General features: G+C 37.6%; 1 protein-coding gene across 1 annotated transcript in view; it reads right to left on the bottom strand.

Moving 5' to 3' along the window:
* LOC120773624 (thyroid receptor-interacting protein 11) overlaps positions 1-11,946 on the bottom strand; it is a 52,697-nt gene extending 40,751 nt beyond the window's left edge. Inside the window, exons 1-2 of the mRNA XM_040102628.1 lie at positions 11,600-11,946; positions 11,186-11,269 (exon numbers count right to left, since the gene is read on the bottom strand). Of these exons, the coding sequence (XP_039958562.1) occupies positions 11,186-11,269; positions 11,600-11,803 (288 nt within the window). The 5' untranslated portion in view covers positions 11,804-11,946. The remainder of the gene's footprint in view (positions 1-11,185; positions 11,270-11,599) is intronic.
* Positions 11,947-12,020: the final 74 nt, after the last annotated feature.

Below are 12,020 nucleotides of genomic sequence, written 5' to 3'. Positions count from 1 at the left end.
GCGCAAGCTACAGTTCATTACAAACAATTTCGTTATCCGCACACAGACACACATAGGCGCAGTCAAGATACCCGAGTGAACCTGTTCGCTTTCGATTTAATTGCGGCCATTGCTCGGCAAAGCTTGCATTCGTGTTGTTGCCGTTGGAATTGTCAATAAAAACAACGCGGTTAACGCTTCTTGCATTCTTTTTTCTCTCCCTCACTTTTATTGTTGCATACAGGATCGTATACTTTTTATATAAAAAGCAGAGCTTCTTCTTCGTTTTATGAAATTTGTTTGCGTTTCGGCGGCGTAATGCGGAGCAGTTATTTGCACAGCCTTTCCTTTAAAAATAATATAATTTTAACGTATTTTTTAATATAATTTAATTTGACTTTAACGCCGGCCGCTGAGACTCAAACGGACCACTTTTGGTAGGTGCTTGTCCTAGATTCGAAATGCGGTGTGCGACTTGACTAAAGCATGCTTAAGATGGTCCTCTACCTTCGCTATTTGAAGGAATAGCTTTTGTTTTTGCATATTTTTGAAGCGGATTTAATTAGAAACATGTCTTGCTTCCTTTTCCCAAAAGTAAAGATTTTTAAGTTTTGGCACGATTCTGACAAAACTATAAAAGAATATTTGAACTCGCTAAATTGTTCCTAAGGAGAGAGTTGGGAAGCCTATGCTGTGTTATATTGCTGTAGAGAAGCTATAGGGAAAAGATGGGTACTATCACCAAAAATAGTGTTTTAGCTTTAGGAAACTTTATTCAAGTCATTAACATGTTCAGAAAGCACCTTTGATCTGCTTCTCGGGTACGCTACGAACTATGAAGTAAGCTCTAAACTATGGGAAGCTGAGTATGCGAAAGGACGTCGAGATTCTCTGTTCCTTCAACTACATTCCTAAAAACTTGGATCCCTGCATCGCAGAGGCCACTCGTGGCGGCTTTTCTCTGATCACATACCGACGAGGCAGATGTTGATAGGGAAAAGTCGCTGGAGAAGAGGTGCAGTGAGATTTTTTACGAATGGGTCGAAGCTAGGAGGGAGGCTTAAAGGAGTTTTCTGCAAGGAGCTGCCTAAACGCCTTTTTTCTGACATAACAGATTTCCGAAAACATTAATTGAGTAAATTTGTAACTTTTTCATTTACTACTCCGCGTCGCGACACTTTTTAAGGTTTAAGGTTTCTGTAAGACACGACCGATAAATAACAGCCGAGACTTGGCAAAGTGCAAAGCCAGAAGAATGCGCGATTTCATTCTCGACTTGCGTAATTGTCGCTGAAGGTCACGTGGAAATTGTGTCAGCGTGCTGTGCGCAGTGGCACAAAAAATGGCGCTGAGAACGAAAATGGCCAGCAAATTGGCGTGAAGTGCGGCCAAAGCAAAGCGAAAACCAGCAACACGAGCTGAGCGATTGCCCCAGCTGATACAAGCGTGCGCTGTGAAGCACCCGCATTGCAGGCGGAAATGCAGCGCTGGCGACAATTGCACACACACACACACACACATGTGCGCAAGCGACTCTGAACGTGCTGGCAATGCGATTTGAAGCGTTTTCAATCTTGAGTTTTTCTGCTAATTTTCTTTTTTTTTCAATTTGCACTTGCACTTTTGTCTTTTTCTACAATTTTTTCTTGTTGTTTTTTTTTTGTTGTTGTGCAAAATTGTTTATTGTTTCGTTTTAATTTCGATTTCCACAATTGTGAAAATGTGATTTGCCACTTTGCCATTGCAATGCAATTGTGACGGTAATTTGACAATTATAATAACAACAACAACAATAGCAAAAAGGAAAAACTGCAGCAAACAGCTGCGGCTGCCATTTTATTATAAATTTTTACTCATTGCACATGTACGCTTCGGTTGTTGGTGTTGTTGTACTTGCGACTGTTGTTGTTGCTGGTTATTTATTTATTTTCTATTTTTGTTTGTTGTTGTCGTGTAGAAACTTGTAAAATATAATTACGGGTGTACGACAAAAATGCAATGCATTGCATGCAAATATTGCGAAAACAACAAAAACTAATGCAACAAAAAAAACCAACGCAACAACAAATACAACACCAGTACGCAGTCAAATCTGCCAAAATGATTGTCCACTAATTTTCATGTTGGCATTTAATCTGCCGCCGCGCTATTGTTGAGGAGAGTGAACGAGTGGGGTGGCGGGGGCAAGGTGAGGGGGGGTGTGGTAAAGCGTGCAGTTGACAAACTTTAATATGAAATTGTGTTTCCAATTGATGGGAAGAAATGAGTTTGAGCATTCCGTTAAAGCAGTACAAGGTTGCTCAGAGCAGCTGCGTGTTTCATTGCGTGACAGAAAAACTCACGCAGCACTCAGCAACAAACTTGCATGAGATCAAAATAGTTACACATTTTTTTGAGTACCGAATGGGTGATTGCAACGCATGACTTTTTCACGAAATTATGGATCCGAGGAATGGATAAAAACGATCCGACAATGGAACCAATTGCCTTCCATACAAAGGTATTCTTCGAAAAAAATCGAAGCTATAAATATCAAATCAGAAGTAGAAATGTTTCCACACAAGAACTTGTTTTTGATCGGTGTTTGTATGGCAGCTATATGCTATAGTGGTCCGCTCTTAACAATTTCTTCAGAGATTGTACCGTTACCTCGGACAGTAATCCGCGCTAATTTTCATGAAGATATCTTGTCAAATAAAAAAACTGTCCAAATAGGGACTTGGTTTTGATCCATCAATTTGTACGGCGGCTATATGTTATAGGAGTCCGAAAGAAGCCGTTCCGACAAATGCGTAGTTTCTTGCCTGCAAATTTTCAGATCGATTTATAAGATATCCGAAGTTTTCTTCTGTGTGCCTTAAAATTCTGGGCAAACTTAATATACACAGAATATAACTAAATGGAAATTCACACGACCTACTTTATATATCAAAATATGGGCGTGGCGACTTAGAATCGGGTCACAACACAGCTAAATTCTTACATATCAGCAATTGAGTGGACTTCTTCAGTTTATATTCCTGGTCTCGCCGTAAAGTTGAATAATATGGAGTAGTCGAAAAAGTCTTTTCGTATTTTGTCTATAGATGTCGTTGCAGTCGTATATCTCCCGTGCTACCAATCAGATTGTGTCATTACTATAATAGTGTTGGAAAGGTGAGATTTTAAGCTTCATTTAATCAAAAAAAATTAAATTGTGGGAAGTTGAAAGAGGTTACAGCTGTTCAAAAATGAGTGAAAATAATGAGAAAATTCATGCCACGCAAGTCACCAAATAAATTTATGAAGTTTACGGAGACGATGCTGTATCAGTTCATGTAGCACAACAATGGTTCGCTCGCTTCAGTTCTGGAAATTTCGATGTGAAGGATGCACCTCGCTCTGGTCGACCTATCGTTGAAAAAGTCGATGAAATTATGGAAAAGATTGACCGAGACCGTCTCATAAGCAGCCGTGACATCGCTAAGGAACTTAACATTCATTATCAAACGGTTTTAGACCATTTAAAAACGGCTGGCTACAGATAGAAGATCGATGTTTGAGTACTACATGAATTGTTTGTGAAAAATTTAATGGACCGAATTAACATCTGTGATTCTTTGCTCAAACGAAAAGAAATCGAACCATTTCTGAAGCGAATGGTAACAGGAGACGAAAAGTGGATCAAATGCGACAATAATGTGCGAAAAAGATCATGGTCCAAGCGTGGTGAAGCTCAACAAATAGTCGCAAAGCCAGGATTGACACCTCGAAAGGTTATACTGAGTGGGATTGGAAAGGAATCATCTACTATGAGCTGCTCCAGCCTGGTCGAAAGATTCTGCATTTTACTGTCAACCAGAAAAGTTTTACACTGATGAAATAATGTCTCTAGCGGAAAAATGGCAAAAAATGCTCGACCAAAACGGTACATATTTGGTTCATTAAAGTTTATTATAAATATAAAAAAATAAGTGGAAGTTTGATTATAAATACGAAAATACTTCTTCGACTATCCAATATATGCGCCTGCAGCCATTAGCCAGCCTGTGACGCACATGAAGCCACCGCCAACGCTGGAAAGTAGGTTAATTAACCGAAATTTGTCGTGCAAGTGTTTTTTATGTCAACTTTAATTGCGTTTAATTGCAGGTGTCTCGATATTTTGATAATCGCCAACACCAATAACTGCCTTTTTACTTAATGGTGCGTTCACACTGCGAGTTTGCGCTTCACGCGTGCGCTTGACCACTCACCGCGAGCAATTTGGTCCGCGCGTTCGTTCTATTCGCACATACCATTTACATGCATGTGTGTACGTGTGTGAGCGTGTGTGTGTCATTAGAGCGTAATCTGATTGCATTCTCAATTAAACACAAATGATCGGTGGCAGCGCAGCTTTGGTGCGAAAATGAATGAAACATTAGTCCACCGATCATTTTCCGCCGCGGCTTTCGATGACGCTGCCTAAATTGTGATTGCGCTGGCAATTTGGAGAGGCGGCAAGCTCCACGCGCCACGCTTCGATGTTCAGCTAAGAACGCTTTTGAACAACATTTATTTTTATGCGCTTTTTTAGACATTAGAGACGCGTTTTTGTGTTTGTTGTTTTTTTTTTGTTTTTGCCTTTGTGACTTAGTCACTAATTTTGAATGCTAACTGAAAATCGAAATTTGTTCGACAGCGCCAGCATGGCGTGCTTCCGGCATTTGTGTATCGATCACGTTTAATCTGCGCCATTGTTGGCGTTGTTGTTGTGCCCATCGGTGATCCACTGTGTGGTTGTTGTTGCCGCGAGCGCTCTTGGCCGCAATTGTCACTTTTTGTCGCCGCGCAGCTAACCCCTAATTAGTTCACGGTTACATGCAAGCGCACAAAGCCACTTTGCTACGTGGTCATCAGAACCCCCCTCACCCCCTCTCCACGCCATCTCTTCCACCAATATATGGCAATATAAAGTTGGTACATTGATTCTAATGCCAATGCATTTATTTGTAAGCGCTATGTATTTATAGAGTGAATGTTGTTGTTGTTGCGCGTTTACGGATGCTTACTTTGTCGTTGCTTCCACAGCGTTGCATGCTCAACTGATCATCGCCGGGCTATTATCAACGCCAAGATCACATATCCAACATGGCAGCACGCACACACACATACATACATATGTACTTATTGCCTCTCGCTGGGCAAATAATTGACCAATTCCATTATAACCTATACATAATTACAAACAAACTTTTGAAGCAGTGAGCGGTTTGAATATCTCTTGAGTTAGCCCCTTTACCCACAGGCAATCCAAGAAGTGAGTTACATAAAATTTTAGAATCGCTCTATAACGGAAACACAAGCACTTTTACATTTTTTCTGCATAGAATTTCTAGCTACTAGCCAGAGTTTCCACGAGTGACCGTTAACCGAGCACTGAAAGTTAAAGTCCAACCGTTCCGGCGACAATCGGGTCTATGTAACCAGAAGGGTCCCAGTCAAAGACTCTTAAACCTCCAAATTACTTCAGAAATGTTTTCCGTCGCTATAACAACAATAGTTAAAGTCCACCACACACTTTCTAATTGTTTAAAGGGTTGACCCAAGCAAAGGTACTTTGTTCAAGAGCTATTTTTGACAAATCAGGTGTCACGTGAGACGTGTCAAGTTGTCATGTTTCTTTTGTTCAATATTGTTTGGCATTTCGTCATGGAAAGACTTACGCCTGAAAAGCGTTTAACTTTATTACGAAAAATCACGTTTTGTAAAGAATATGTTTCGGGTGCTCAACTTATGGGCAACATAATCGGCCTACTGACCGTACTATTCGCAGCACTATTGGATAATAAGTATTCGACCGAATAGACCACGAGCAGCACGCAGTGAAGAAAATATAGCAGCCGTAGCTGAGAGTATACACGAAGACCGTGGAGAGTCGATTCGGCGACGTTCGCAGCAACTCGGACTGACGGATGGAACGACTTGGAGCATTTTACGTCGAAATCTTAAATTGAAAGCCGCTTGATCTTCCCAAGTGGCATTGCTTTGCTCTATGGATTCTTGAAAAGTTCCAAGAATATCCAACGTTTTCGAGCCAAATTTTGTTCAGCGATCCATATCAGGCAAAACTGCCGCATTTGGGTGAAGAGCAACTTGAAGAAATTCGAGGGCTTTCATTTCATCCAGAAAAAACAACGGTTTGGTGTGGAAACATCGTTCCATATTTCTTCAAAAATTTGTACCAGTGAGAACGTAATCATCATTGGCGACCGTTATCACGTCATGATAACCGACTATTTAATACACGAAATTGAAGCTCGTGATCTCGATGAACAACAGACGACGCCACTTCACACACATCGCATCAATCAATGGATTTATTGAGAGGACATTTCGGTGAGCAAATAATTTGATGGTTTGGGGCGGTTGATTGGCCACCAAGATCATGTGATATCACACATTTAGACTTTTTCTTGTGGGGATATGTAAAGTCTAAATTCTATGCGGACAATCCCGCTTCGATTCAGGCCTTGGAGCAAAACATCACGCGTGTCATACACCAGTCACTAGTAGCAACGCTCGAACGAGTCATCGAAAATTGGATTCAATGGATGTACGACCTGAGACGTAGCTGCTGCCAACATTTGAAAGATTTAATATCAAAAAATCAATGCCAAAGAATGTTCTTTTGAATGATAGTAATAACATACATATTTGAAGTTTCTTTGTTTTTTTTTTTAAAGTAGGTTACCTGGAAACAGATCACCCTTTAATTTCCTGAGAGTTGTTTAAGCCTTTTTATTTTACGAATTGAGTGCTGAAACACCAGTCGTAGTATTGCCATTATGTTATATGACTATATTTTGTAAACCCGACGTAACATTTTTTAAAGAAACCTTTTGTCCAGGATTCGCTATGTAATTCAAATGGCGAATCTAACGAAAACGAACTGTCTAACTCATATTTATTCAGATAGTACCTTACAGATTTCTTTGGAAAGGTGACAAGTAATAAAAAATTTAGGGCATAAAAAGGATATTCAAAATTTGAATAAATTTTTTAGAGAAAAATATGTTAAAAATTTCACAGCTTCTCCACATTTATAGCACTAGGTCGAAAGGAATTTGCTAACCACGAAGGAATGAGAAAATGTCAAAAATTACATGTTCTTAAGCTCCAATGAAAACTATGCTTTAGGCTATATTTATTTTTATTCTATAGAATCTACGGTTAGACTTATCTGTCAATTCTGCAATTCAATCTAGATTTTGTATAAGATTGGACGATGGAAAAATTTACAAAAAATCTGTTTTGGTAAAGAAGAATTATTTAGCAAATTTGCATTGACTTTACTGAAGTTAAGTTTCAATATTTCTTTGCCAATCAAAAATTTTCGAAAGCAGCTCAAAAATGTACGTCTTTATATTTTAAGTACTATATAGGCTATAAAAACAATATTTTCCTTAAATATTCTAAGATTGTAATATTTTGTTTATTTACAATCATTTGTCACTATTATTTTAAATTTCTTTTAATTATTTTTACTAATTTTTTTTACTTTCAATTTTTTTTATTATATTTATAATAATTTTTAATTTTTATTTTTTTATTATTAATATTTTTTTTTCAATTATTAATTTCAAATTATTTCCCTTATTTAACCAAAATATTCTAAAATTTTAATATTTTATTTATTTACAACTAGTTGTCATGAATATTTTATATTATTTTATAATAATTTTAATTTTCTTTTTTTTTATTTTAACTATTTTTTTTTAATTCTTAATTTTTGTTTTCATTAATTTTAATTTTTTAATTTTTAATTTTTATTTTTATCATTATTTATATATTTTTTTAATTATGAATTGTTAGCAGTTTTCATAATATTAAAAATTGATATAAATCCGATCTATATATACATATATTAGAACTAAAGTTACATTGATCCAAAAAATTTTTTTTTTCGAGTAAATGAATGCTTTAAACAAAAAATAATGTATTTTTTCAGAAAACTTACCCCTCAGTCCCAGTGCAGTATTTCGAAAAGCAACAACGCGATTACAACATGAATTTAGTAAACAAATTTTATGCGGCTTGGAGTGTTACACAAGTTATGCGCGATTACAAAAGCAAAATGAAGTAAAATTCACGACATTTAAAATGCAAATCGCGTACTTTTTAGGCCGACGAAAATTCCCGTTTCTTACATTTTTTTTTTTGTTTGCAAACGATGAAAACAACGAAAAGGAACGATAAAAGTGATGTCAGTTAAGTCGGCGGCGACGAATGCAACCGTGAAGAAAATTTACACTTTATGCGGGTGCACGGCTGGTTCGCTTCGCCTTGCAGCTCCGAGGCGGGTCGCTGAATATTGCTTTCTAACTGAATGCCGATTGCAGCGGCATCATAGCGACAACAACTGCTGAATTAATTACTGTAATGAAGGGAAATCCAGCAGGTGGTTCACCTTTTATACCCACACAGTTCGCCCTCAGTGCCCCGACAATCTGGTATATAGCGTACCCAAATATATAGACCGACTCTTATATACTTATTGGCAGATAACCCCGTCGCACGTTCCCCACACGACACACACGCGCATGTTAATGGCAGCCAAAGGGGTGGCTATCCGACATATGGATATCAAAAAGCTGGAACTGTCCAATTCAATGGGATCACAAATACATTATCGACGCGATAACGATCTGCCGTGGAGCGGAGGGGCAGCTGCGCAGTCGGCGGTGCGCGTAGATGTTTTGCATACACAATTAGGCAAGATAAGGAGCCAGCTATAATAGCGCACTTTTAGGCGCACGCACCACGCAGTGGTAGGGGATGAAAGAAACGCTGTCCTTGTTGTTGTGCACGTCGTGCGAGCGATAAGCAGATTGAGGCAGATGCGATCGATACTCGTACATGATATGGTGGCGAATGAGCCGAAAGGGGTCGTCGAGGGTGACAATCGAACTGTGGCAAAAGCAGACAAATTTTATTTTAATGCCTGAGTATTGCAGTTATCTATGAGAATGGAAGGTGGAGGTGTCACAAAATGGCGTTTTTCACCTTTCAAATAATAAAAGCTGCTGGAAATTTTTTAAATGCTTTGTTGGATTACAGATTATGTAAAGAAAAACAGTGTGGACTTTTGACTGGAGGGTTGTACAATTTTGTAACGGCATAATTCTGCCGAGTTGACAGTCCTTGGCCGAGTCTGTTCCGGACTGTCGTGGGAACGGAGCACTGTAGAATTGTGTGGCGGAAAGTTACGATGTTGTTTTTGGAGAGGCAGAAAAAGTAATTTCGAGGAAAGAAAACGATTTAACAGTTTTTTTCCGGATAAAAATCCGGGTTCGTTTCGGTTACATAGACCCGATAGTCGTGGGAACGAGAAAAGTTAGGTTTTTGTTTTAACGGTTATCAGTCCCCGTTAGGATGGTAAGGGTTATCCAGGTTGTCGTCGACGTCATCTAGCGGGAGGCCCAGGAAAAGTGTTGTTTCGTGAGTCGACGAGGTCGGGCCAAAGGAAAAGAGGTGTTAGATGAGTGGGGTTGGCAGGGCATGCAAAGAGGTGGCAAGTCTCATCCGGAAACTCATTGCATGCAGGACATATATTGGATATGTCGGGGTCTATTCTGGACAAGTAGGAGTTTAACCTGCTACAGTATCCAGAACGAAGCTGCGCTAGGGAGGAAAGTTAGGTCGATAGAGCCAGTGAGGAGATGTTTTGAGGGAGTCGAACAATAACAAAGGGATATTAAATAAATGGATAGATGCATTCAGGACATATGGAGTTAGAGTCTAGTTTGGATAAGAAGGCGTACCAAATCCAGATCGGGAAATACTAACCCTGCTGTCTCATCATGAAGATAATCTTGGAGAGATATTAAGGAAAATTATTTTATAGTACATATTCTGGCAAGAAATTTCCAATTCCTCATAACAGTAGTAGTCTTCGGAGAAAAGAAGCAATAGATACAAATAATCGAAAACTCCATTTTGCAATCTTCTCACGTCGAACTTACTGTAGAAAGGGCTATTGTGGTACAGTTGTGCAAGCAAAAACCCGTTAAAATATAATTTAGGATTGATTTTATAGACAAGTATTCCTTTATCTCAGCGTAAGGAGATATTGATTGTCAATCCCTCGTATATTTATTACACTTATGTATATGTATGCATACATACAAATATACAAACGTATATGATACATATGTATATACATTACATACAGATTTACTCATATCGACCCATTTCATATACAGCTCTTATGTATAGGACTACAATTTATTTAACGGATCGACTTAGGTAGATAAAGAGTACTTGGTCGGTGAGTTTGTATATTTGCATACACATATGATATATTGAAAGGGGTATAGATGTGCGATTATTTTATATATAAATTAACTTAGAATTAATATTTATACTTGCATATAAATATATTATACTTGCATATAGTATATTGGTATGTGCGCGTTGAATGCTTATCGGCAACAAAAGCATATATGACAAAGATAAAATTATGTTTCATTTTATAAGCGAGTGGATATAAGCACACACATAACACATTGCACATTCAAATGCCATACGAATGAGGCTCATTTATTTACATATTGGAGCATATAAAATTAAAAGGTGGATTTTGTTGTGCCAGGTACTACCTGACGCCACAGACTTGGCTAAGGATGTGCTGAAAGATATCGTTATGTGGTATTTCACTTTATTTTTTATTAATTTAAGGGGCAATGAAGTGAGTTGGACTGATTCGGAACGCCAGTTATACCTCATTACTATAAACTACTGCCGGTACAACGCCGACGCTCTTTGGTTTATCGCATTTGTGTTGTTATAAGCGTCACAGTGTAGTTGTTTGCATTCGTTCTTTAAGTCATATCACTATTCAAATATTAACTTAAAGATATAGCAGAGAAGCTATATACATAATTTTGTATGTACATATGTTTATATATGATTATATGAAAAAACCATAGATTTGCGATAGCTGCTGCCGCACCCCCGGTAAAATTGGCGAAAATAAAATTTTATAAAACACTACACATTGAATTGAAAAATGAAAAAGAAATACTATGGGATGTTTAGACATACAGTAAACTTATATACATATATACTATACATACTTATATAGAAAATTATTAAAATTTCATAAAAAACGAAAAAAGGGACAGCTGACAGCAATCTTCTACAGGTTAACCTATTCCATTCTTTTGTATTAATCTTTACTTACCGATTTCGAAGTACTTGCAGATCCACCTCCACTATCGGCGATTTTCGTTTGCAATTCATTAATTTGCTTTCGCAGTAAAGTGATCTGTAAAGAGGGTAAATTGAATTTAGACCAAATGTATACGTATGTGTATGTAAGCAACAATTTAGCGAAATAAAGTAAATTTTAGAATAAATAAAAAATGCCCATATTTTATGATTAGACTATGATACAATTTTGTCACCAAAGGTTCAATGTTATTGCTACAATATGACCACAATTACAATACTATATTGTAATTAAGGTAGAATCTACATTTTACATTAAAAAAATATAAACAAAGCTATTCTATACACAATATTTTTCAAAATATTCGTATACTTTGCCAAATCACTTTCAACAACTAATACTCGCAGCACCTTTGTGCCTACTTACTTCGATGTCCTTTTCATTGCATAATTTGTTCAATTGCTCGTTTTCATTGTGTGTATCTGCAAGCAACTCAACTGCGGTCCGTGTCTCACTTTCTGGACCACGATATTCTTCGTCCCCTGGACCTGCTGTCTCAGCAAGTACCTCCTGAGCCAGTGTCGTGAGTTGGCCTTTTAATGTATTGAGACTACTATTGAGCCAAGACATATTTTCAACTGCACAATAGATTGTATAATTATCGAACTATTTTGCTTCCTTTGTTTACACAATAAAATTTTGTGTATTTTAAATAGTTAATTTATTTATTTGCGTTTTTACGTTGACAACTTGGCAAAAATCGCTTTTTCGTGTATTTTGTTTTTGTTGTTGCATTCTAGCTGTCAACAATCAGCTGGTAGTAAACGTTCAAACTCTCTGTTCGATT

Source organism: Bactrocera tryoni, chromosome 4 (assembly GCF_016617805.1).
Source record: "Bactrocera tryoni isolate S06 chromosome 4, CSIRO_BtryS06_freeze2, whole genome shotgun sequence".
Taxonomy (NCBI): Eukaryota; Metazoa; Arthropoda; class Insecta; order Diptera; family Tephritidae; genus Bactrocera; species Bactrocera tryoni.
The sequence above is the reverse complement of the archived record's forward strand: the minus strand, read 5'-3'. Positions and strand labels throughout refer to the sequence as shown.